Source organism: Rhinolophus sinicus, chromosome 7 (assembly GCF_057876585.1).
Source record: "Rhinolophus sinicus isolate RSI-liver-muscle chromosome 7, RSI-T2T, whole genome shotgun sequence".
NCBI lineage: Eukaryota > Metazoa > Chordata > Mammalia > Chiroptera > Rhinolophidae > Rhinolophus > Rhinolophus sinicus.
In genome coordinates this window covers 56,543,300-56,570,682 of record NC_142507.1, presented here as the reverse complement: position 1 = coordinate 56,570,682, position 27,383 = coordinate 56,543,300, and the positions used below count along the sequence as shown (strand labels likewise).

The window sequence follows — 27,383 nt, the reverse complement described above, 5'->3', positions numbered from 1 at the left end:
TTTCAGAGATTATTGCAGAAATTGGATGAAGATACATAATCTGGAAGAAGTGTGATTTGTTTTGGACAATGTAACTCCACAAAACCCAGGAAGTACGTGATCTCGTTGGTCAGACAAGACACACTTTATTATTTCTACCACCATACTTGCCAATGATGAACCCCATTGAAGAAGTTTTTTCAAAAGTTAAGTTTTTGGTGGGAGAAATATTTTGGCTGATCCATCAAACCATGAACATTTAGTAGATTTCATTAATCATTCCATTGCAACTATTACTCCTACAGATTGTAATAATTATTTTATGAATATGTATATGAAATTACCATGATCAGAGGCAGGAGAACCGTTATAAATGAAGCAATAAGAAAATAAGTATTTCTGATGTTAAATAGTATTTTATGTTTATTATTAAATACATGCAATAAAACGTTAACATTGAATTTTTTTTTATTTCAAAGATTAAGAAAACATTTTTGAGGAAAAATTTGATCTGCAAAAGGGTGAAACTGATTTGTAAAAGGGTGAATTTGAAGTGCAAAACCTGTTATCACAAAGTTAAGAATCAGAGTAAAATGAAAATATGTTTCTGTGATGCAGTATCTTTACTCTCTAGACTGGCCTCATTTATGTACATATGCATATCGACATTTAACGTACCTTAAATTTGTAAATTTACAGAAAAGAATAATTTTCGGTAAGTAACTTGTGATTTAAAGTCACGGCAGCCTGCCAATCGACAGCAATCTGTTTACAATGTAACGATCAAATTACTGTATGGATATGCATCAACTGACCATCTATCGAGTGCTAGTCAGTATACTCCCCTGACTGCATAAATAACTATAAAGGACATCACGAAGAAGTGACATTATTGTGTTACACACCTCTATTGTCACCGCCAAGATGAATTTGATTTGCAAAAGGGTAAATTTTATTTGCAAAAGGATGAATTTGATTTGCAAAAGGGTGAATTTGGAGTGAAGAACCTATATTGTTTAACTAAATGACTAGGAAATTTATGGAACCAATGAGAGAATGAGGAAGCAGAGTCCATTTTGTGAAGAAGATGTGAGGTTTTGCCTTGCATACACAGAATTTCCATTATCACCACCAAATACCAACTGCATACGTACATGCACAACACCAGGAATATAAAGGCGTGTAAGGAAGAATCTTGGTTCTCAGGCTAGCGAGAGAAATCAGAGGCCCCCAAAGTATAAAACATCAGTCACTATGCATCAAATGAGCGGAGGCACTTTCTGAAGCCAAGGGCCTAACTGCACCCATCACTCGCATATCTTGAGACTCAGGTGTCTCAGGTGCCTCCTACACACCGTACCAAGTAGGGCGACAGCCAGGGAGCCACAGCGCTCTGTGATCTTCTGTGACGAGGGGAAGGCTCTCGGGGATAAGGCATGTGGGCAAGAGAAGGGCACTGACTAGGTGCTTGGGCAAAGGGGCTGCCGCTGCAGGTCCCAGGACAAGGGCACCCCGCTCACCTGGGACCTGGCTGGTGTAAACTCGGGTACTGCTGCCTCGTCTCTGGGATTTCTTTCCTGGAGAAGGGCTAGACCCCAGGGAGCAGGCCCTGTGGAGGTGGAGAAAGGAATCCTGAGTGAGACACAGTGTTTAGGAATGCCCCTTGTGGGGCACCCAGCCCCACAAATCTTCTTCTATTCGTTAAACATCCCAGACCTATGACACAGATCTTACTGTCTAAGATGGAGCACCATATCTGTTTTCATTCTGTCGGGAAGTCTACAGTTCTAAAACTGTAGGTTCTCCCATCCATCAAACAGTATAAACTCATGAGTCCTTCACATGAGCACTTTCACATACATAAAGCCAATTTTAAAATCACAGCCGAAAATAAAGAGGGAGGGAAGAAGCTGGTGACAGAGGAAACATTTAGCAAAGAACACAGAAATGAAAGAAAAGAAAGAATAGAGGTAAGGCAAAAGGGAAACTGGAAAGCAGAAAAGAGGATGAAAAGAGTGGAAATAAAGACAGAAGAAAAAAAAAAAAGAGAGAGCTGATAATGGGGGAAGCTGTGCATGTGGGGGGCAGGGGGTCTAGGAAATCTCTGTACGTTCCTCTCACTGGTGCTCTGAGCCACTGAGAGGTTCACACACACGTATGGGGAGCCATACCAGCCACGAGCTAGAAAATACCAGCACGATGGGTGCAGAGCGCCTGGGAAACGACCCCCAACTCGCCTGGCTCGGTAACCTGGACCATGTGCCAGGGTCTAATCAGAGGGCCGAGGGGCTGCCTGCCCGGACTCCTGCTGCAGCCCAGCTCTCTGAGACACCAGGTGCAGTCGCCAAGCCTTCGCTCACATTAAAGAACCTTACATGCTGTGACCATGGTTATCTCACCTCCATCCTTCGCTACCCCTCTACCCCTCCATCAAGATGAAAGGACACCAATCTGAACAGACATGTGTTCATCACTTCATAGGTAAGTGGGGATGCTTGCCCTGTTCTGGTCCACTGCAAACCCTCTCACCTTTCAAGGCTCAACACAGGCTCTTGCCCAGGAAAAATGCCCAACCTCCATGACCGTGGGGTTCCCTGCCACCTCTAAAGTCCTGCACATAAACATAATATTTTGGGCTTCCTGTAGCGGCGGTTTCTCATAACTGAAAAAATATGACAGAACCACCAGCAAAGAAAGTAGGGTAATATCAGTTTTATCAACAATGGGTAAATAACACAAGAAATCTGGGACCTATACATTTATCTCCCTCTAACGTCCTCATATCATTTATTATATGGACCATTTATTCTGCACTTAATATTAAAATATCAACATTCACAGATCACCAATGTGCAGATTGGTAAACAACGACCATGATAAATCATGAACCCTCTGAAATCATGTGCATAATGAGTCTGTACAGCAGCACCCTCTTATCCGCTGGGAGGGGGACATTCCAAGACCCACAGTGGGTGCCGGAACTCTGGATAGTAGCAAGACCCTTACATACTATGCTTTCCCTATACACACAACATTGTCAGTTAAGGAAGCGCTTTCCAGCTTTTCTTTGGCTCTCCGAATAGCCAGCATCACTGCTCTTGCGCTTTGGGGCCGTTATTAAGTAAAACCAGGGTGACTTTGCCACAAGCATTGCCATAAGCAACAGTCAATCTGATAACACAGCTGTGAAGTGACTAACGGTGGCAGTGTCTACAGCGTGGACAGGTTGGACGAAGGGAGGATTCACGATGGGGCGGGTGGGAGTGGGAAGGCACGAGATTTCATCACGCTTCTCAGAATAGCACACACGTAAAACTCATGAACTGTTTATTTCTGGAATTCTCCATTTAGTATTTTCCGACGCAACTGACCATGCATAACCGAAACCTCGAATAAGGGAGCACTACAATACATGCATTTTCCCAGGGAAGAGAGTTAACACTTTTCAATTAATTCTGGGAAAAGCATGGAGGTCCATTGCACTGCGGAATTCTGCGATCTCCTCTCAGAGTGTTCTGTGTGCTTCTGTCTGTTCTCCTCGACCCACCTGCGGGCTGCAGATAGCAGCCTTTGCATTGCTTGCATGGCTCACCCTCCTGAGAGAGGACTGCACGAAGCTGAGCTGTAACCCACAGTGGGATGGTCTCCCTGGAGGGGAGCCCCCCTCCACAACAGGAGGGTGCTCTTGAATGGAGGGAGGAGAGAGCCTGTTTAGACCTAAAGCTGTATTTAAAATGACTGACAAATTAGGGGCGGGGAGGATACTGAAGAAAATGTCACCATGGGGAAAAGATAAATTTATGGAAAGCTACCAAGTAAGTATTTAAAACACCCACAGTGCACAATTAGAAATGTAGACTAGACACATGTGGTAGAAAGAGAAGTTTGGTCAGAATGCCGGGTGAATTCTATTCTGGAAGTTTCTCTTCCTCCCAACTCTGGCAAGTCATTTTAACTATGCGTTTCGGTTTTCCTGATTATTGAGGGCGTTGGAGAAGAAGACCTTAGAATTCTAGCATTTTATAACTTCTGATATTTTAAAAAGCTTGCTTAGGTACAGGGTTAGACAAAAGAACAAAAGTGGAGGAGACAGATGAACAAGCTTTCATGAAGACCGTGTACCCCGTACCCTCAGTAAACTCACTTCTCACTTCGCGAAGGTCCTCTCGGGTGAGCTCAGGAGGGTCACACTTCAGTGTGGTCACCACGGGCAGGAGCTGCAGGCTCTGACCCTCCAAAGAGGCTCCTTGAGGTCCCGTCACCATTACGTACGTGTCCTGTCCCTGAGAGTAGACGGAGGTTTGGGGACAAAAGGCTCACTCTGAAAAGCGCTCTGGTGGGAACTGGCGCAAATAGCAGTTAGAGCCATCTGACAGGAACACGCGACAAGCCCTGTTCAACCCTGCAAAGCAGCAGCAAGCAGGACAAGCCTTCCCTCGGCTGACTTGACGCAGGCCTACTAAGAGCCAGACTCTGTTCTGGTGCTGAGGGTACAGTGGCAAATAATAGCAATGAGACAAGCAAAGAACCTCTGCCCAAAAAACAACGCAAAAACGTTAAAAACAACCCTGCGGTGGGGGCGGGACGGGTGGAGTTTAGTGAGGAACAGGACATGCGCCATCTCACCGTCTCCCATGGTGACTTATTAATCAGTCACAAAGGGCGGATGGTAACTGTATGGTGAGAAACCTGCCAGACAGCACCTTCCTTCACCTCCTCAGTCATGGGCGGCCATCAGCACGTGCTGCGTGACAGAAGGCACTGAGGGGAACACAGCATCATTTCCTGGAATTCCATCCAGAATGCACGACCTGGACCTGACGACAACACGGTGCCACACAAACCCACTGGCCTGTACTCTCCACAAACACCAACGTCATGGCAGGTAAGAGAAGACTGAGCAATTTTTCCCCACGTGAGGAGACGAAGGAGACACAGCAACTAAATGCAACGCGTGATGCTGGATCCTGAACTGGGGAATAATTGCTATAAAGAACACTATTGGGATACTATGGCAAAATCTAAACAAGGATTACTTTTTGGATGATAGTACCATAACAATTTTAATTTCCCAAAATTGAATCACTGTGTTTTGATTACACAGGGCAATGTCCTTGTTCTTTGGAAATACAGACTAAGTGTTCAGAGGGCCAGGGGCACAGTATCTGCAGCGACTCTGAAATGGTGCAGGAAGAAGTGCATGAGTGTGAGTGTGAATGAATGTGTACGTGCACAGACCTATGCACACACACAGGGAAGGGAGCTGCGTTCACTCGCACACTCGGGGCACAAACATCGCGACACAAACATTGGTAGCCAGTGACTCTGGGTGCAGAGAACCCTCCCCATACTTCTTTAAGGTATAAATTGTCTCAAGGTAAAAAGATAACCACAAAAACATTCCCCATGACTCCGCCCACACACACACATCCTCCTCCTACCTGCTGTCCCGTGTCCCCCGTGTCTGCCTCCATGTTCTCCAGCGCGGCCACCGCCGCGTCCCCGCTCTCCGGATGCTGCACACGCACGCGGGCCTGGAGCTCCCCGGGAAGGATGCTCAGGAACTGCTCCAGCACAAGCAGCTCCATCATCTGCTCCTTGCTGTGCGTCTCGGGCTGCAGCCACAGGCGGCAGAGCTCCCGGAGCTGAGCAAGCGCCCCGCGAGGCCCCGCCACCTCCTGGTAGCTGAACCTCCGGAAACGAAGGCGGCAGAGCTCCTGAGAGTGTGAGCTGCCCAGCTGCTCCCACGGGGCGTCCTCCTTCACCTTCACAACGCTGCCTCCATCTTCAGGAGCTGGGCTTTGCAAAGCTTCATCCATGGATTTCCAGGAATGTGTTGGGACAGTCGACCCTTGAGCAATAAACATGGTTTTGAACTGTGTGGATCCACTTATATGCACATTTGTTCGATAATACCGTCTATTCTCTTCCTTATCATTTTTCAACGTTTTTTCTCTAGCTTACTTAAGAATACAGTGTATAATACATACAACGTACCAAAAAAAGGTTAGGAAAAGTTTCACTTAGCTGGGATCTATGTTTCAGAATGTTTTTCCAAATATATATGAGGCATAAAAATTGGGGCCGGCCCGGTGGCTCAGGTGGTTGGAGCTCCGTGCTCCTAACTCCGAAGGCTGCGTGTTCGATTCCCACATGGGCCAGTGGGCTCTCAACCACAAGGTTGTCAGTTCAATTCCTCGAGTCCCACAAGGGATGGTGGGCAGCGCCCCCTGCAACTAGCAGCGGCAACTGGACCTGGAGCTGAGCTGCGCCCTCCACAACTAAGACTGAAAGGACAACAACTTGGAGCTGAACGGCACCCTCCACAACTAAGATTGGAAGGACAACTTGACTTGGAAAAAAGTCCTGGAAATGCACACTGTTCCCAAAAAAGTTGTTCCCCTTCCCCAATAAAATGTTTGAAAAAAAAAAAATTGACCAGTAACACAAAAATTACAAGAGCTTCAAATCTGTACGTAACATATTTATATTTCTGTCCCCACTGGAAGTCATGCTTGCCTATATTATCAGTGAAATTAATCACAAGTATACCTTTAACCCCAAGGGGATGAGACCGGCGTAAGGGGTGTGAAGTGAGGGAATGAGGGAAGGACCAACAAGAACACTTGAGCAGCTTATACTTCAGCTGAACACAAGGAGGAGCCAGATGGCTGCTTTCATAGACAGATCAATATTCTCTTAAAGGTCCTCTATCTCTGTGACTGTCTCATGAAAAAATTCCACCTTAAATGTAGGTGAGGTAGACTGTTTCCAATTCTCCGATCTCCAATTACCTCTTGTGATAAGCTTCTGCAATTCTTCTCATCAGGAGGTAGAGTCTATTTGCGTTGGCCAAGACTTGCTCTGACCGACACAATATGGCAGAAGTGACACTGTAAGAGGAAGCTCTCTCAGGGTCCTTGGCACCCTACCACGGGACTGCCGTCTGAGAGGTCATGTGGCTGGGAACCAAGGTGCCGCAGCTAAAGCACAGCTGGGCCTCGTCCTCAGCTCATTCACCAGCTAAAGCAGCCACATGAGTAACTCCAAGCAAGACCGGCAGCAGAACTGCCCAGTCAACCCACAGAATCATAAACAATACACTGAGGTTGTTTCACGAAGTTTGGGATTTGAAGTTATTTTTTAAATGTAACAATAGATAACCAGAACGGCAGACAGGCTTCGAGTTCTTATCTCTCATCACGTTCTCCTTTTGTGATCTCATTAATCACAATTACAATATCTCTATTCAAAGAAAACTCAAATCTCTGACTGGCTCCGACTTGCCTTTCACATTCTAGACTCACATCTTGAAATGCCTGCAATGCCTCCTGCATCGGTCCTCTCCCGCACCATAATGTCCACACATCCCAAAGTGAAACCAGAGTCGTCTCAAAGCTGCGCTCACTGCATTTCTCCATTTCTACTGGCAAGTCCACCGTTTTCCATACATTCATGATTAAAACCAGCCCCTATAAACCATCCCTCCAACTCAGTCACGCTCCTACCAGGACGCCGCGGGCAGTCGAGTCATTCCTTGCTTTCACTCCCTCGTCACCATGTACATTGACTATTACGAGAGTTTTCCCGGAGGCATTCCTTCCACTCGATCACCGTTGGATTCATATTTCCTACAGCGTAAATTGGACCACAGTCGACACCCCGTCCCTCCAATCGCTTCTTTTGGAATTTAATTCAAACTCTCCGGGATCTGGTTCGTTTGGCACTCAAAACCATTTACCGAGCACGTTATACTCATTATTTTCCAGGCATAACACTAACCCTGAAATACAACACACAGTCCCTGCCTTCAAGACAGCGCGGTCTTGCCCAATTCCTCCCGTCGCGGCCGGGCTGACGGCTCACGCTTCTGTCCACGCCCCTCGTCGTTTAGGCTAGGCCCGCCCTTCCATCAGGGCAGAGGCCACTCCAAACCTCCCGTACAGACAGACCCCTCTTCTGTCCTCTGAGCCCCACACAGGGAGGCGGGTGTCCCCGCGAGGAAGCAAAAGCGAGCCCGAACCAGCCGCGCGCCGCCCTCGCCGTCCCGCGCGCGTTCAGGCCACAGCCCAAAGCGCCTCCGCCCCAGCGCCGCAAGAACCGCGCAGGATCCCACCTGGTACCCAGCCAACACCTGGAGGGCGTCTTGGTGAGTGACGTGGACAGCGCCAGGAGCCGCGGGCCCGGAAAATCCCCTCCTGAGGGCGCCCCCGGCACCCAGCCCTGAGCGCACAGTGGGCAGTGGACCGAAAGCGCAGCCAGCGTGCACAGCAAAGCCACCAGCAGCCTCCTGAAGGGCACCGTGGAGCGCCGAGGGGCGGCCCGGGCCGGGGTCGCTTCTGCAGCGGCGCTCGCAGCGCAGGCGCGGCTTCCGGCCTTTCTAGGACGCGTCCGCGCGTCTCGCTGCTGCGCCGGGCGGACTCCCGAACCCCCTCCCAGGCCTCGCCCACGACCCAAGCACCGGCCTCATTGATGCAAATCACTGCAGTTGAAACCCAAAAGCACGCTGAAGGCAAACTTGAGTCTGCCTTGAAGGGTCCGTCCCCACAGGCTGCTGGCAGCGAAGGGAAGGGAGAGAGATGAAAAACAGTTACAACACCGCAAGTAGCACAAGTTAATTATTTAAACTTAAACATACAGATTACAAATGCCCAAGAAAAACTCAAGTTGCGCAAACTACGTAAGGAAGTGTCCCACTCCTCAGAGGTAACCTCTGTTAATGTTTTGTGTAGCTCTTCCCAGGGATGGACCTGCCAGCCACATAGCAGCAGTCAATAAACGTTTTTTTAGTATGCATCTATATATTTTAAAACACGCATGGGATCATAATATAATTTTGCACGTTAGCTATTTCAGTTAAGATAGCTTGGAGCTCTTGCCATACCAGCTTATTTTTTAACAACTAAATAGTATCCCATTGTATGTGTGACACCATACTTTGTTTAACTATCCCTATTGCTGTTTACATAGATTCCATTTTTACTTATAATGCTGCAGAGAACACCACTGAATGTCTTTACATTCTGAGCATAATTCTAGGGTAAAAATTACACATTGGAATTTATTTGTCAAAAGGCATGTACATTTAAACTTTTTGTATACAGCTCCCCTATTTAATGATTAATGGTACAGCCATTTAAAAAAGGAGAATCTAATAGAAAACTTCAGCAAAGATGAACATGGCTGTTCAGAAAATTACAAGTACAAATGACCAGTTAACATGGGAAAAGATGTTCAACTTTGATAGTAAAAGTGTTCTTCAAAAACCCTTTCTAAAGCAGGCCAATTTTGTACACAGTAGATTAATATTCAAAAGAATAATTCCCAGAGTTGATGTGGATGTGAAAAAAAAAATGGGCATTTTCACAGACTAACAGGATTTACAGATTAATATAAACTTTCAGGAGAGAAATCAGTAAATGCAGTAAAAGCCTCACAAAATATGCCTACCCTTTGTTTCATTTATTGTAGTTACGGGAATTGAAAGAAAAAATAATTCTGTGAGCTCAGTTGTACATACAAGGATGTTCACTGCAGTATCTTTTATGGTGACAGAACTAGATAACCCAAATAACCTACAATGGGAACATATACCATAGACTATTGTGTAACTTATATTGAAAATTATCTTCCGTGAAGACTTGTAGTGATCTGGGTGTCTTAATCAGGGTTTCTTGTTTGTTTTTGTTAGCCATGTCAGAAACCCACCCTAATTTAAAGGAAACCTTTATTGGCAGGAAATAAGGTTATTCCATGGACTCTCAAAACCAGCATGTAGATGGGACCTCAGAATCTGAAGGCTGAAGTTACTTCTTCTGAATCTCCATGGGCCTTCGTGGTATCCCAGCTTCAGGGGTTGGCTTCATTCTTCCGCTTCTCGCTGGCCTGCTTTGCTTCTGTTTGGTTTTTGTGTGACCACAAAAATGATTCCAGCTCTATCTTACTTTCTGGTTCAAATGCCTAAGAGACCAACCAGAATCTGTAATCCAATGTCAAATTCCTAGGGATATATAAATGACTAAGCCTGGTTTGGGGGCCCCTCCTCAGTGGTCAGACAATGATCACATGGCAGGCTGCTCACTCAGGATTATGGCAGGACGGGCGAGAATGGAGTGGGCAGATAAGTAAATTGATTGTCCCATCTATTACAAATGAAAACTGTTCATGATATAATTCAAGTCCAGTGAGAAAAGTGTTTCTATCCATAAAAAGTCTTTTAAAATACATTATTAAGAGATTGTATCTGGAATATAAGACAGGATGATGTTTTCTTGATATTTTTCAAGGATTTTACAATGTATACGAACGTCTATCAAAAGCATGAGTTAATTTAATAAGAATTTATGGAGATGTTGTAACATGGAAATAACATTAAAATTGCGCAGTAAACAAAATTATCAATGCCAATTGATCACAGTTTAGTGTGTGTTTATGTATATATACATGCATACACACACACACACACACCAGTGGTTATTTTTGTCATGTGAAAATTAGGGTGGTTTTTCCATACTACTTTTATAATGGCAAGTTATGTAGTAATAACTTTATCAGTTTTTTAAACAGGTGAGTAAGTGGGAAATAGAGACAGACTTCCCCTTTCACGTTGTGCTTGGGTGTTTCAGGGTGCTACCCAAACAGAAATGCCTGACCAGAACGTATTGCTACAACACAGTTCATCCTCACTGCATGCCTGCCCTCTGAATTGTTTTAACTTTCAGAGTGTCTAAGATGTCTTACACTGCAAGCAAAACCTTTATTGAGATCTGTTATAACATCTGCCTTTTGTTCAATACATAGACACATAGACACACACACACACACACACATACACACACAAATTTCTTCACACATTTTTAATGAGAATAAAGATATTCTATGTTCTTTCCTTCTTAAACCAGACAGAAACAGATAGGTTTAAACTATGACACAGAACTAAATGTTTAGATACCGACCTCAGCACAGCCCTCAAAACATTTTGGGGAAAATTCCTGATATCAACTTAATTGTACTTGTCATAAAGGCAGAAGAAAAGACACATAGCTTTATGGCATCCTAAGCAGTGGAATATGACTGACATTCCATGAAATTCTTTAATTTCTTAAAGTTACAGCTGCTTCTCCTACAGAAAATGGTACTAACTGTGGCTTCTGGTCAGTGTGCACTGTCAGATCGGAGTGTGTATGTGTGTGTGTGTGTGTGTGTGTGTGTGTGTGTGCGCGTGTAGGAATAGGAAGTGGATCAAAAACTGGTGGCTACTCCGGCATTCATTCTCTCTTACTCTTAGTGACAGAAGCCTAAGTTTCAGCTAGGCACTCTGCAACCCCGAGTCAGACACTTTCAAGCCTCCCTTCCCTACGATGTGGCCTGTGACATAGTGCTGACGTGATTTGTGGGAAAGCTGCTAAAAGGGAGCTGACTGGATTAGGAGGAGCTTCCTTTTATCCACATTTGGCATGTGATGGCTGGAGCTTTCGCAGCCCTCGAGGATCATGTGAAGAGCTTAAAGATGGACGGTGGGCACTAGGATGGCAGGAGCAGAGGCCAGGGCCCCTAGTGATGGCACTGAACCATCTTACCAGTTCTGGACTGCTTGTCTGCGGCCTTTTCTATTTAAGAGAAAAACAAACTTTTATGAAGTCACTCCTGCTTTTTGTTTTTAAACCACATGCAGCTGAACCAAACCCTTAGCAATCCACGACGGTTCACTATGTCCCCACTCCTATGGCTGACTGAGAAGCCTTTTCCAGACAGCAGAATGCTAAGCAGCTATCACCAATCAGCAAGGGATGTTCACCACCCAGGTGACAGGCTTGGAAGCAGACTCTCCTAGGCCTCGTATTTTTCATCACTACGATGACATTTGGTATTCATAATACAAAGATTGTCTCCTCCAAGTTGACTTTATTGTTTGATTTTCAAAGAACTGCAGAATAAGCAACATTTTAAAATTGCATCACCAGTATTAAAGAAAAAAAGTCCAAATCCTTCTTCCAGACATTTACTGAATAGTACCTATATAGCAGTCAGCATACTGGCACTGGAGTTGTCAAATAGGACAGCAGCTTCTTGGGTTGATTGTAACGACTTATGAAGTCTTTTCTCTAGTGTGAATAAAACCTGTATTGCTAACTTGAATCGATGAGGTATTGTGGCAGGGATCAGGGTGGGAAATGGTAAGATTAGATTATCTCTGCTTTCCCAAAGGCTTCTGCTGGTTGGGGTGGGGGAAATGGTCACCATTAACCTGCACTGTAAGGTACCTTTCAGTGTGGTACATTTCCAAACATTGTTAGTTTTAATGGATAGGTGTCTGTTGCAGCAGCAGCAAAAATATCCATCTGCTCTTGTTCGGCTAAAGCCTGTAAATCTGTGGGCCCTTAATTCACTGCTGACTGTAAAGCCCTCCCTCAGTCATGAGCCTCTACTACTCGGAGGTACATCATCATGCCTTGGCCATGTTAAAAGCTCTCAGATCCTGCAGTAAAGACTGCTGTTGAACTCGGAGCCCATAGTACCATCTAGGGTCAAATTATTGTGGCATCAAGCTGACTCCAAGGAAAACCAACTGGAGAGGCAGGCAGATAGCCTCCACACTGGCCAAGAATCCTCTAATGCCAGACCTGGCTAGCATGGCTTTTCCTGCAGTGCTGTGTGCTGGTTACTGGACTGTGATGTCCCACAGGGAGAGGACATCTCAGCAAGCGCTTTATCTTTGTGGCGGTATCGCTGATGCTGGAAAAGGCCTGACCTCTGCCTGAAGGCTTCTCCACACTCGCTGCACTCATAGGGCTTTTCTTCATTGTGGATCCGCACGTGCTGGGCAAGGTGCGAGTTTAGGCGGAAGGCTTTCTGGCACACGTGACACCTGAAGGGTTTCTCTCCAGTGTGGATCCTGTGGTGTCGAATAAGGTCTGAGGTCAAATTGAAGGCTTTCCCACACTCGGCGCACTGGTGGCTTCGGGAGCGGCTGTGGGTCCTCTGATGGTGGGTGAGGAGCAGGGCCTGACTGAAGGTTTTCCCGCACTCCTCACACTGCCGGGGCTCCTCCTGACTGTGAATCCGCTGGTGTCGGTTAAGGTGGGAGCTGCGCCTGAAGCTCTTCCCACAGTGGATGCACAGAAAAGGCCTCTCCCCAGTGTGGATTCTGAGATGCTCCAACAGGCCTGCGTTCTGGCTGAACACTTTGGCGCACTCCTTGCACTGATAGGGCTTCTCACCACGATGGGTCTTCTCATGTCTGACAAGGTGTGAACTTCTCTGAAAGGCTTTCCCACACTCATGACACTGGTGGCCTTTCTCTCTAGAGTGCATTTTCTGACGTCCAGTACGACAGGCGCTCTGACACACTTCAGAGTCACAGAGCTTTCCTCCCGTGTGCGCACCGTCATGTTTAGTTGGATCTGAGTGCTGGATGACTCCGTCCCCACGTGCTGAGCATTTACAGTCAGTGGTCACCGTGGCTGTGGACTTGGCCTGCTGCCTTTCCAAGTCAGAGTCTTCACAACGAGCCTCCGTGGACTCAGGTATTTTCACAGACGATTCCACTCCACAGCAGCCTGTCTCTACAACCAGCCTCCCAATCTCAGTCCTTGCTGCCTCACCTGAAACATTAAATATATGCCACCAATTACTTGGCTGTGGGTGCTTGGGGAAAGACATCTGCAATTAGGAGGACAAATTTTACATCGAGCCATGTGTACAAACTAGAAATGTGGGTGCTTGTGTTTGATTAGAACACGTAGAGGGTGATACATGAGAAACTGTTAGCAGTGGCCTCCTTTGGAAGTGTGGGGGATTGTGGTGGGAGGTGACTTATTTTACACGGTTTGAATTTTATCATGTGACACGCACACGGAATCTAGCAAACTGTGTTAAAGGGAATGGTTATATGTTCTTGAAAACAGTTTGCCACCAGGAAAATTAAAATGCTAGGTCTATTGAGGACCCTGGGGCCAATAAGAAAGGCACTTTAACTGAACATAAAGAAATGTAGATGTGGTGCCAGTTTTATCAATGACAAGCTGTGTAACTGTAGAAAGGTAAATGAAACCTTCAGCCTTCCAGAAGAAGGGGACTTTCGAGCCCGACTCCAAAATTGAATGGGGAAGTAGGTCGTTGGTAAAGAAAGGCTTTAGGATCAAAATTAGCCATTCGACAAGCAGACATTTATGAGGATTGACTCCAGGTCAGGGGCTGTTAACAGACTCCGGAAACAAAACAAAAGCCCTGCCCTTTTGTCTGGCAGGAGACAGAGAAGTTAAACAGCCGCTGTAATACAACGTGGTGAGGAACACAGGTGGGGAGCCTGACCTAGTAGTACTGGGGGACTGTTAGGGAAGGTCGAGAAGGTGGCATCTAAGCTGGGTCCTCAAAGGTCCGTAGCAGTCAGTCAGGGAGAATGAGGAAGAAAAATTCCAGACGGGAGAAACGAGGCAGGGATGCTCAGAGAGAGAAGTGCCAGGGGCAAATGGGAGACAGGATGGAGATGGGCGTGAGGGGGACGTGTGAGCAGGTGGCACAAAGGGTGACTGACTGTCACAATTGCTCTGGGAATGGTGTTTTACCCAGGATGTGGAACTGTTACTGCTAAAGGTCACAAGCAAACCAGAAGAAGCAGCCGTATGTTAGTGAACACGAGGCTGCAAGGTAAGCAGATGTCAGAATATGACCTGGGAGGCCTCTGTTAATGGCTATCGAGAGTCACTGAAAGTGCTATTTTTTTCTTAATTTTATTGTTTACTTTTTATAATAGAATGTTTCAAACAGAAAAAAAAAGCTGAAAATGTAATATTACTCAGTCTAATGAAGGGTTTTAAGGAGGGAGCAACACTAATGAGTCTGTTTTTTAATGATGGAAAATGAATAGGACATTACTTCAACAGAGGCGCTAAGATGACAGACACTAAAAAAAACTAACAAAAAAAGGGAGCAGAGCTTGTATCGGACTGGAAAGAGGGAAAGAAGAATGAGAAGGACAGAGATTAGAAAGATATTTCAGTGTCAAAGAAAACAACAATCCAGGTGGCTCGTGGAGAGAAAGGACAGCAGCCAGGTACAGTAACTTGAAGACAGAAGACAAAATGAACAGTGAAGCATGTGCTACAATTCTCCACCTTGGGTGAGGGACTAGCACGCTTTTTCTTCACCCTGCACAATGGGGTGAAGAGCCACACAGGAGAAGGCTTTGGTTTTGCCTGTGCAACAAAGAAACAAGGATTGGTCCCAAGGGAAAATGTTTGGGGTGATAGAAATCTCTTCTATCTTGATTGTGTTGGTGAGTAGACGACTGTAGTTATTTCATGTCTGTGAAAACTCACTGACCTATACACTTACAAAGACGGAATTTACAGCGTATAAATACACCTCACTAAACCTGACTGGGAGCAAAATGCCAGGCGTGCACAGGGCGGCTTGCATACAGGAAGGCGCACCAGTGTCCTTACCCTTGCCCTCTGCTGGGCCCTGCTGCATGGGCGTGGCTCTCAGGGGGCCTGCGTCCTGCCCACGTGCATCCTGCTTCTTAGACTGGTCCAGGTCCTGGGGACAATTAGGTACATGTGGGTTTAGGAGAGAACTGCTGGCGAGAAAAACTTCAGCATTAGAAAAAGAGAGCAAAGAGAAAGCCCAGAGGGACAAAGGAGCAGGGACGGGCAGTCTCCCCACAGCAGAGGGAAGGTAAAACCCACATAAGGAAGAGGCTGGAGCAGAGCTCAACCACTCGCGTCCCACTGTGGCTCATGCCATCGCTCACTGCGCGCTTTCCTGCAAAGAGCACATTCCCACCTGCTGTCCTGTGTCCCCAGTGTCTGCCTCCATGTTCTCCAGAGCGGCCACCGCCGCGTCCCCGCTCTCTGGATACTGCGCGCACACGCGGGCCTGCAGCTCCCCGGGCAGGATGCTCAGGAACTGCTCCAGCACCAGCAGCTCCAGCATCTGCTCCTTGCTGTGCGTCTCAGGCCGCAGCCACAGGCGGCAGAGCTGGCGCAGCCGGCCCAGGGCCTCGCGGGGACTCCCGGCCTCATCATAGCGCAGCTGCCTGAACTGCTCGCGCCACGGCTCCTGTGCAAGGCCCGTGCTGCTTCCTTGCTGGACTCCCTGTCCCCAAGCAGAGCGGTGATCCTCCTTCACTACCCGAAGCCCCTCCTTCTTCAGATTCAGAGGGGCCAGGGAGGGCACCGTCCACAGCCCTGTGGCCATCCCTCAGGGGCACTCCTGGACATGGAAGAGCAAGAATCACAGATGCAGTCATAGCAGCAGTGGCAACAGTGACAACAGCAATACCCCTTCATTGGGGGTGTACATGTCCCAGAAAGAGTCTGTTTTTCCCTCTCTACAATTCCGAAGAAAGGAACACACAGAGAAAATGAGAAAACTGTTCCATGTGAGCCCACCAGCCAACAACACAAACAATAGATCCGAGAAATCCTCATGTTGCAACCCCTGACGAAATAACTGATTCAATCAGGGGCCACCAGTGGGCAGAACTGCTGGTCACAGCGGTGGGGGCAGGACAGTCTCAGTCTCATGCATCCCCCACTTACTGCTTATCAATTACAACAGGAAAAGGGAGACATCACAAACTTAACCCAGTGACCAAACCCAGCAGCTCCAGCAGCAGGATAACTGACCCTGTGCTTTCGCATCTATGTAGCATCCTTAGTAAAAGTTTTTAACATAGGGGCCGGCCCAGTGGCTCAGGCGGTTAGAGCTCCATGCTCCTAACTCTGAAGACTGCAGGTTCGATTCCCACATGGGCCAGTGGGCTCTCAACCACAAGGTTGCCAGTTCAATTCCTCGAGTCCCACAAGGGATGGTGGGCTGTGCCCCCTGCAACTAGCAACGGCAACTGGACCTGGAGCTGAGCTGTGCCCTCCACAACTAAGACTGAAAGGACAACAACTTGGAGCTGAACGGCACCCTCCACAACTAAGATTGAAAAGGACAACAACTTGACTTGGAAAAAAGTCCTGGAAGTACACACTGTTCCCCAATTAAAAAAAAAAAAAGTGTTAAACATAAATCTAACAAGGAGGAAACTTTCAAATCAATCCAGAACAGGCATGCACTCTTCAAAACAGTCAATTTCACTAAAATCAAAAGGTGTGGGGAAGGTACTGTTCTAGATTAAAGCAATGCATAAAATTGGCTCCAGTTAAAAAAAAAAAGATACAAATTTATCTTGCAGAATTCAGAAGTGTAAACATGAAGATAAGCAGGCAAACTGTGACCCAGCCGACCAGGGTCACAGGACTCGAGCCTGTTCTGTGTGTAGGACTCCGCTGGAAGACAGCCACACCCCTGCCACAGGTCTCGTGACACCTGCTTTGCGCACCCTGGCAGGACTGAGCGGTTTCCATGGAGATTGTCACCTGTAAAGCTGAAAACATTCAGTACCTGGCACTTTACAGAATCTTGTGGTCACATAAGAGAATGTCCTTATTCTCAGGAGATGCCGCTAAAACTTATTTTCAAATGTTTCCGGAGGAAAAAAATGAGTGTTGGGGGGTGGTGGAAAGAGAAAGAGCGTACACAGCAGGAAGTTAGTTACCTGCTACTACACAAGGGGAAAGAGTATTAACTGGACTCTTCTTTCAACTGTTCTGGAGGTTTGAAAATTGTCATAGCGTGGAGGGAAAGACACAGAACAAGTAAGTCTGCTATGTTCACTGAGGCCACTGTCTGCATTAACTAACGACGCTTGGCGTTTACCGTCATCTCATCTGACTGCTGTGTACAAGGCACAGGTCAGAAAAGCCCCCCGGCCTCCACTGCTCAGCTTTCAAGTCCGGGTGAATGAGCACTGACAGCCCAGCATATGAGTGCCATGGTGATGGCACCCCAGGGTGCGAGCATGGCATCGTGCTGAAACACCTACTCCCACAAGCAGGTCAGGAAAGGGTTCCTGGAGGCGAGTCCTTCTGAGTCTTAAAAGACAAACAAAAGTGAGGCAGGCTAGAAAACAGGGCAAGAGTTTTGCAGACAGCGAGAAGTCGGAGCTGTCGGACAGCCTGGCACATGCAGGGCAGTCTGGTAGCTGGTCATGTGGGGTGGAGGCAGGAGACGCCTTCACGTAGGAAAAGAAGTGAGAAGGAACCACTGGAGAGGTCGCAGGACAATGCCCGTGGTATCCAGAAGGCGGAGGAGAGCGACTCCTGAAAACATGGAGAGGTGGGAAGGGCCTGCACCTCAGACAAGCCTGGGTTCCCATCCACCCCTGTCGCGTACAAGCAGCATGCCCAGGGACAAGTTACTTATCCTTTCGGAGCCTAGTCTACTCATTTGTAAAGTGCAGGTAACACCTAATTCAAAGAGATGTTTTAAGATACATGAGGTAATAACTGTAAGGAGTACGAATTCAATGATTTATAATTGGAATTAGAAAGAAGCAGTGCTATAGGAAGGTGGATTAATCTAAGACCTGTCATGTGTATGCACTTAATTTAAAAAACACAGTCAATGTGACTTCTGTGAAGGCAATTTTGTTAGTGAGATAGGGAGAACAGAAATGAATGAGAAAAATTTCCTTTTCAAAAAATAAAACACTGAATGGAAGGCGAGAAACAGGGTAGAAGCTAGGAAGGGGTAATGTAGAGGCCAGGTATGTTTGTAACTTAATTACTATCTTTATGTCGATGATTTCTTTACTGTCCAGACACCTCAAGGGTGCCACATCCATATTCCCCTCTGCCCATCTGGTACCTAGATACCTCACAGAAGCCTCTCAAACCCCACCTGTCAAAAATGAACTCAGATAATTCCACCAGCATCTTTTGGAGAGGCCCTTTGGTATGTGGGGACTCAACACTCTTGATTCTGAGTCACTCTCAAGATCAGTGGAATAGCATCTTTCGACAGCTGATACTTGCCTTTGAATCAATATGCATCAGGATGGGGTCTCACTCAGTTAGTGGCTGCGCCTGGCTCAGTTCCAAATACAGCTTGTTGTTAGATATTCCTGGGTATGTACATAATGACACTCCCAGCTGTTGTGTACTTTTCTTTGTCAAAAATGGACTTAAAATTTAAAAAGCCAAATACTATTATTCTTTTCTTTTTTTTTTTTTAAGATTTTATTAGGGAAGGGGAACAGGACTTTATTGGGGAACAGTGTGTTTTCCAGGACTTTTCTCCAAGTCAAGTTGTCGTCCTTTCAATCTTAATTGTAGAGGGTGCCGTTCAGCTTCAAGTTATTGTCCTTTCAGTCTTAGTTGTGGAGGGCACAGCTCAGCTCCAGGTCCAGTTGTCGTTGCTAGTTGCAGGGGGTGGAGCCCACCATCCCTAACGGGATTCGACAAGTTGAATAGGCAACCTTGTGGTTGAGAGCCCATTGGCCCATGTGGGAATCGAACCCGCAGCCTTCGGAGTTAGAAGCATGGAGCCCCAACTGCCTGAGCCACAGGGCCAGCCCTACTACTATTCTTAATGGAAGTGAGGAGGTGCGAGAAAGTGGTATTATTAGCTAGAAATAAAAATTTGGTATTGGGGTGGTTAATTTTATCTGACAACACTTGACCGGCAACGGGGTGCCCAGATATTTGCTACATTATTCTGGGTGTGTCTGAGGGTATTTTTGGATGAAGTTAACACTTACATCAGTAGACTGAATACAGCAGATTGGCTTCCCCAGTGTGGGCGGGTCTCATCCAATCAATTGAAGGTCTGAATAGAACAAAAAGTCTGACTCTCCCCCAAGTAAGAGAGAAAGCTGAGACATAGCTTTCTTTCTGCCTTTGGACTCGATTTGAAACATCGGCTCTTCCTGGGTCTTAAACCTGCTGGCCTTCCGACTGTAAATACACCGTCAAACCTCCTGGTTCTCAGGTATTTGGACTCAGATTGGAACTAAAGCATCAGCTCTCTTGGGCGTCCAGCTTGCTGCCCACTCTGCAGCTCTTGGGTCTTGCCAGCCTCCAGAACTGTGTGAGCCAATTCCTTATGATGAATCTCTATTTATGCATATCTATATACTGCCTACTGGTTCTGCTTCTGTGGAGAGCCCTGAGCAATTGGGTCATATGGTGTAGAATTAGCGGTGGCTCATTTCTGTGATGTGATGAAACATATCAAACACAGAATATCATAAATATAACTTGAAAACATGACCCGTCCAGCCTCTTTTCATATCTCGTGTATCAGATTGATCAAATTCTACTGAGTCCACCTATGTACCTCTCAAACCATCCACTTCTCTTGGTCCTCTTTGCCACCACCTTCTCCTATCCAGACTGTTGCGACTGTTACTCACCAATCTATTTTTCACACTGCAGCAGTAATCTTTATAAAGAGGAAATATGATTATGTCTTTGCTGTGCATATTGAATTTAATGGCTCATCGTTACCCTTAGGATCAAATTCAAAACATTTAACATGGTTTGAAATTTTCTTATGATCTAATGAACTTTCAGCCCCTCTAACTTGCAGTACTATTTCCTGCTCCTGGGTCCTTCCACATCTTAACTCCTTCTGCCCAGAACATTTTCAGACTTCCAATTTTCTTCTAATTAATGTTCATTTACTCTTCATGTCTCTGCTGAATAAAACAAGCCAGCACAACTGTTCTATGTGCTTCAATGCACTAATGCAACCCTACCAAGAAGATACTATTACTAACTTCATTGTACAGAGATGGAAACTGAGACATTGAGAGTTAAATAATTTACTCTAGGTCCCAAAGCTGAACCTCAGATTTTTCCTCCATTATCTCTTCCAGCCACAGGCTGAACACCTTGTATTTGTCTTTGTCTTCTCTCTTACTCTCACAACCCACATCTGATCCAATAGCCAATCCTGTTGGCTCTACCTTCAAAGTAGATCATCCATCTGACCACGACTAACCACTTCTCTCATAATACTAGATATCCTCATCTCCTACCTGAGTTACAGGCCATAGTCTCCTAACTTTGAAGCTTCCCTGATCACATTCCTGCCCCTCTACAGTCTATTCTCATCGTGAGTCCCAGCTACAGATGCTTTGAAACATCAATCAGCTGCTTTTCCTCTGCTCAAAATTCTCCAAAAACTTTCACACCAAGAAACGGCCAAATCCCTAACACAATACAATGTCCCCAAACCTCCAATCTCTGCGGTATCAATCTGGCCCAACTTCACCTTGTTCACTGTGCTCCAACCACTCTGGTCTCCCTGCGCGTCCTCGAGTTTGTCCCATGAGCTCCCGCTTTCGGGCCTTTTCACTTGCTGTTCCTTCTGCCTAGAAAACTCGTGCACCCAAAAGCCACATAGGTCTTCTCACCTCCTTCAAGTTTCTGCTCAAATATTACCTTCTAAGGCTTACCTTTAATACGTATTAAAATTGCGCTCAATGAATGCAAAGCATGCAGCAAAAGGTGGTGCCCAGTTAATGGAATCCACAGCTCCACCGTCTCGTAGGCCCAGGAGCGACACTTCCAGTCCCGGCCACCCCGTCAGAGCGGCCGCTCCGTCGCGGAAGGATTCTCAGCGCCCGTAGGAGACGAGCTGCTCCTCAGCCCTGGGCCGCAGGTCCTCCCCAGCGCGCAGCACAGTCACCGCGCACCGCTGGGCCCCGGAGGAAGAACCCAACGCCCCCCGCACCGTCTGGACTCGGCAGCGGTCGGCGCCCACCCAGCGCACGCGCTCTGCGCTACGGACGCCGCGCTAGGAATTCCGGAGGACCGCGGCTCGGTGGTGTCCTCGGTCGGGCGGGCGCTCCGCGTCTACGCGACCTTAGGTGTTTTCTCATTTTTAAGCCGAAATTTATTTTATTCATGCCCAAACAAGCAAGCTTAGTTTACTGTTATCACAAACGGCCGGCATTTCCACTTTGCTCACTCACATAATTAAAACACAGACACGTTTTACCATTTCTCCCCAATATAGAGTCATCAAAGTGGCGACAACGTGTCAGTATTTTCAAGATTAAATTGAACACTGAACATACATTTGGATTGAAAAGTTTAAGGTAACAAGAAATTAAGTCTATTGTGGGAGAGAATAATAAATAATACTTTGCAATGAATGCAGGTTGCGGGCGGGGGGCGGGTAAGCATCAGATAGTACTTTACCGAAATAAATTCCACAGAAGAAAACAGAAATATTCTCTCACCTGCCTCATCACAAACTGCATTTTCATAGTTTTTGAATAAAATAAACCCTTTTAAAAATCTGAACAAACTTTGGTTTAATCAGTTGATAGTTTTGAAACACCATTAAATATCATACTAATCATTTTTATGACATGTAATTTATTTAGTACTTCAAGCATTGACATTACCTTAACAGAAAAGAAAAAAAACATTTCGTTATCACAAGAAATTACCTTTTTCTTTTTGAGTGTCTGAAGCTTGAAAATATCTTTTAAAAGGAATATATTTAAAACTTATCCTTAAGCTAATCAATCCAGCCAATGCGAATATTTTATTAATTAAAAGTTAATAGTCTGTCTTGAAGGGAAAACTCATGTGGTTTTATTTTTTAAAAAGGGGTCTTTCAAAAAAATTATGTAAACAAAATTTAATTTAAAGAGGAAGCAAATATATCCTAATTCACTTACTTCTCCTTTCAAACTCCCTACCATGGCTGGTGTCTTGAATGTCAGATTATCAAGGCTTTCATTATTGGCACTGCATTGGATAACCCATGAAAATTAAACCCTTAATGTATCTTAAAAAAGAAGAGGTTGTTTTTAAAAAAAAAAATTCAAGTTGCGCAACTTTAAGTAGTCTGTATCTTTTGGAAGGGGTAGAGGTAGATAAGGTGAGAATAAATCGTAGTACCGTTTTTTACCAGGACAGACTACATATCACTAATGCAAATCAATTTTCAAACCTGAGAATCCTGGTAGGCCTTAAAAGGCAATATGATAAAGAGTCTGCCAGACAGAGCAATTGAAAAGTAAAATAAGAGGGGGTAATATATGCAATATATGTGATGAAGAGTTAATTTATTATTTTAAAAGTTCTTATTGTAAATAAGAAAAAGATCACAATCCAATAGGAAAATGGACAAGGGTTATAATGTGGGTAATTCACATATACACAAAAAGAATTACAAAGACTCATGTGTATGAAATGATGCTCAACTGTATTTTTTATCTAATTTTTTTATATTGGGGAATATTGGGGAACAGTTGTGTTTTTCCAGGGCCCATCAGCTCCAAGGCAAGTCATTGTCCTTCAATCTAATTGTGGAGGGCACAGCTCAGCTCCAAGTCCAGTCATTGTTTTCTATCTTACTTGTGGGTGGTGTAGCCCACCATCCTATGCAGGTATTGAACCAGCAACCTTGTTGTTACAAGTTCACGCTCTAACCAACTAAGCCAGCTGGCCGCCCTACCAGCAACTCAGTAGCAGCTCGTTGTCTTCAATCTACTTGTGGAAGGCGCAGCTCACTGGCCCCTGTGGTAATGCAACTGGCAACCTTGTTGTTAAGAGCTCCCACTCCAAACAACTGAGCCATCTGGCCACCCTCAACTGTATTCTTAATTAAAGAAAAATAACATAAAAATGAAATCATTTTTCACCCATCAGATTGGCAAAGATCAAAAGGTTTAGAAGTACAATATCAGTAAGTGTGTAAACTGGTGTGCTTTGTTTGGAAGGAAATGTTGCAATATCTATTATAATTTAAAAGCACATACAGCTTAATAGTGACATTCTTAGATTTTCCTGACAATCCTATCAAAAACTTCCCCTATTACTGTCTCTAGCTCCTTACTTTCTTCATTACATACTACAATTTATACTTATTTGTTCACTTTTTAAAGTCTGTCTCCCCCAGTAGAATGTAAAATTCTGTGATGTAAAATTCTGAGATCAAGCCCAAGTTCTTCTTTGGTTTATTTCCAATACCTGCCATAGCGCCTAGCACATGGAAAGCACCTAATACATATCTTCCCTTTGATGCAATAATTCCATCTCTAGGTGGCCATTTTGGATATTCAAAGGATTCTTTTTGACCCAATAATTCTATTTCTAGATCAGTATGCTACGACAATACATTCATACATCCACAAAGATTTTCACTACAGTATTCTGTAATCACAACATATAGAAATCTCCCTGAACATCCAATAAAATATGGTCCTTGTGTACACTAGAATACTGTAAAGTCATTACAAAGAATGAGGTAGACTTACATGCTTTGCTGTAAAGCATCACCAAGATGTAGTAAGTGGAAAAAAAACACAAGGTATATATCCATGTATATAGTGTGGTATAGTTTGTTTCTAAAAGTGGAAATATATGTATTTAACAAGGTGGCTTTCACCAATGTTCCCTGACCTTCTTTGGGGGAAATCTCAAGCTAGTGTGGTCCAGTGTCAATCAAGTCACATACTGGGGTAAAGGTTCCCTTTCACATAACTCTGCCCTGCCAGATTCTAGAACACCATCCCCTCACTGTCAGCTCTATGGGGCTTACCAGACTCTCGAGCCTTGCAAAGTTGGTTATCCAAATGAGATTATTTGGTTAGCGTTGAAATGAAATCTCAAGGTAAAGACAGATTTCACTGGATGACAACAAAGACCTTATCATAGACCATGAATGAAGCTCATTCTAAAGTCTTCTACAGCACAGGTGCTAGCTAGTATCTCAATGCTAACTCTCTTATCCACGTGGATCCCTCCTGATCTGGTCTCCTTTTCAGGATCTCTACCAATTGCCTCTTCCTTTATACCTTTTCATATTTTTCTTTCTCCTCCTAGTCCAGGTGGCACTAATCTACTGTTTTGAAGACTCAAGCACTCTGGATATCCATCTTTTCTCTTTCATATTTATTTTTTATGGATAAACCCTATGTGCCTTTAAATCAGGTATTTGGCTTCTAATAGTCAAGGCCAACCTTCAAGAAAATTTTGGCATTCAGTACATGCATTCTTTTTTTTTTTTTAATCATTCAAAACGGTAGTGGGTGTTTATTGGTTGCCTATCCCTTCCTTCCCAAATATTGCCCTGATTTCCGTTCAGGTATCCTTTTCTTCCCCATGCAGCCCATGAGCTGATAAACCTACAGCTCCAGAAAATATGCCATCTTATTTCCCTGGCAATGACATCTTTTTTGAGGGTGGGAATGTGACCTAAGCTAATCCAATTAGGCTGATTCTCAGAATTCTTGTTTTTAACACCAAGATGAAAATGTTCTCTTCTCTCTTCAGAGGTGGACCGGGAAATATTTAACCTAACTCAGGAGCATTGGCAGCCCTTTTCTTATTTAAGGGAAACCAACCTGAAGAGGAAAATGACCCATAGAGAAGAAAGAAGAAGCCAAAGTCCTATTATATTAAAGCCACATAGGTAACGAGTCTTCCTGCTGGACTTTTCAGTTATAATACATCAGTCAGTAAATCTCTATTTTTTTTTTAATTTAAATTTAGTCTGTTAAATGCAACCAGAAGTAGACATTCAATTGAAACCTTTGTTCTTTCCAGAATCTTGTAGTTCTCCCTGGGGTAAGTGAATGGCTCCAAAAGGCAACGAAGCCCTCAAATAAAAAGTCAGGGCAACAAGGGGTGGGGAAAAAAAACCCTCAGGTTAATAGCATCAACTTTTATTCTACAATAATGGACAGATATGGAAGACACCAAAGAGATTTCTTTGGGGAGAAGGATGAAGGCCTTGAAGGTCATTTTACTGACTCTCCGCCTGTAGTGTTTGAATATTTTGAAAACCATGTGCACATACTGCTTTTTATGTTAAAAATTAAAAATAAATTGCTAAAGAGATGTCAAAAAGCAGCTTTTTCCTTAAGGACTTACTAACACAATAGGTACAGTAGCACCATAAAGCCTTTTAAAACTATTTTGGTCACATAAAATTGTTGTTGGTCAAAGTCCTGCTGTAGAACAAAAGTCCTCACTTGTCATTTTTGTCTTTCTGTACACCATCTCTCGGAAACTTGCTAGAATCTTATTCTCTCTGTTCTGTCTCTCTTCTTGGTTAAAGGATGCAAGAGCTCTCTTCTCATCGGCACTGTAGATTTGGTTCTCTTTACGCAGTCGCACAGCCTCCATTCTGCGATGCCTGCTACCACTCATAACATAACCTGAGCATTCAAATGAAGCAATCTCTTCACTTGTCAGCCCAATTTCACCTCTTCGTGGGATACGTTTTCCAACTTTTACATACTCAGCCATAGCTGCACCTTCACCTGGGAGCAGAGCATGGCCATAGTTCAAAGGTTTCTCATCTTGAGAGGTGTGTATTATGGGTGCTTCTGGACCAATTAGATCCATGGTACCTGCAAACTTTGAGTGCTCAATCCAGATATCTTCTGGCAATTCTCCTTCTGAATCCTTATAGCTTGAGTCACTGGGTTTCTTTTTAGTCTTATTCTTCTTTTTCTTGTTTTTTTCCTCTCTGTGTTTCTTTTTCTTCTCTTTCTTCTTGGCTTTTTTTGCTCTCCTTTTCCCATCATCTGAGCTCGAATTACTGTCAGAGTCTGAATTACCGTCACTGTTATCAGAATATTTCCTATATTTTCTTTTGGATTTTTTCTTTTTTTTGTTTTTTGAACGACTGGTCTTTATCCTTTTTCCTTCGGAGCTGGAATCTGAACTGCCCATCTTCTGAGTTTTCACCTTTTCATCTTCAACTGTGGTGTCAGAATCCGGCTCAGGAAACTTTGGAGACAGCCCCCACACCTCAGGAGCTCCCAACTCCCCAATCCTTTCTCTCGCTTTCAGCCTCCTCTGCCGATCGCTCTCTTCCTTCACCCTCTCGTCCTCTTCCGCCCACCGCCGGTCCCCCGCACAGTGGTGGTGACGGTCGTGGTATGCACCGCAACAGATCGAAGAAGACAAGAAAGCGTAGTTTCGGAACCTGGGCCGCTGCGGGGAGCGACTAAGCCGGTCAGAAGCGCCGACGCCCGACCCACCCCACGGACGCCTGCGGCCCTCGCGGCCGCGGGAGTGAGAGCGGGAACGACCGCTCCCGGACGAGGGGCGTCGCCGTCTCCAAGAGCCCGGCGTGTCCTCGGGGTAGCGAGACCGGGATACTGGCGCCATGAGCCGCGCTTTCACAGGCGACCACAGGGTCAACTCGGGACGGTTACCGCAGAGAACGCGGCCGGCGGACCAGCCCGCGCTCGCAGACGCGGTGGCCAGCAGCCAGGCGCGGATTCCGCTCTGGCCGGTTGCCGGGCGACGCTCCCTCCGCGCGTGGGCCGTGAGCCGGCGCGGAGGCTTTCCGTCCCCAGCGGGTAACGCCAAGTAATTGCGTCTGTGCTTAGAATTTACGTCCCGCAACCTGATCCCCGTGGGAACATAAAAAGAGGAATTCGCACCAATGACTCCCTCCGCTGTTCCCACAGTCCCGGCTCCTTTGATGTTTCCAGAGAAAAGGAAGGTGCTCCTGCTCCACTTTCGTCCGATTTTGTCGATTTCATGCCAGCTCATTAGTCAAGTTTACATCAGAGCGTTGGGGACCAC

At 45.5% G+C, this 27,383-nt stretch overlaps 2 protein-coding genes across 3 annotated transcripts in view; both read right to left on the bottom strand.

The window, feature by feature from the left end:
• Positions 1-11,863: 11,863 nt before the first annotated feature.
• Positions 11,864-27,383, bottom strand: part of ZSCAN26 (zinc finger and SCAN domain containing 26) — an 81,496-nt gene continuing 65,976 nt past the window's right edge. The window contains exons 1-4 of one of the 2 annotated variants that reach the window (XM_019714119.3): positions 21,275-21,598; positions 15,766-16,194; positions 15,426-15,519; positions 11,864-13,583 (exon numbers count right to left, since the gene is read on the bottom strand). In XM_019714119.3, coding sequence (XP_019569678.3) covers positions 12,607-13,583; positions 15,426-15,519; positions 15,766-16,179 — 1,485 coding nt within the window. In that variant the 5' untranslated portion in view covers positions 16,180-16,194; positions 21,275-21,598 and the 3' untranslated portion in view covers positions 11,864-12,606. Of the gene's footprint in view, positions 13,584-15,425; positions 15,520-15,765; positions 16,195-21,274; positions 21,599-27,383 lie in introns of those variants that run through there. The other variant, XM_088799723.1, reaches the window with a different exon arrangement.
• On the bottom strand, positions 25,468-27,350 carry LOC109435925 (NKAP-like protein). Its single transcript, XM_019714139.3, has one exon. It carries the CDS (start codon positions 27,348-27,350, stop codon positions 25,782-25,784), a length of 1,569 nt encoding a protein of 522 aa, XP_019569698.3. The 3' UTR covers positions 25,468-25,781.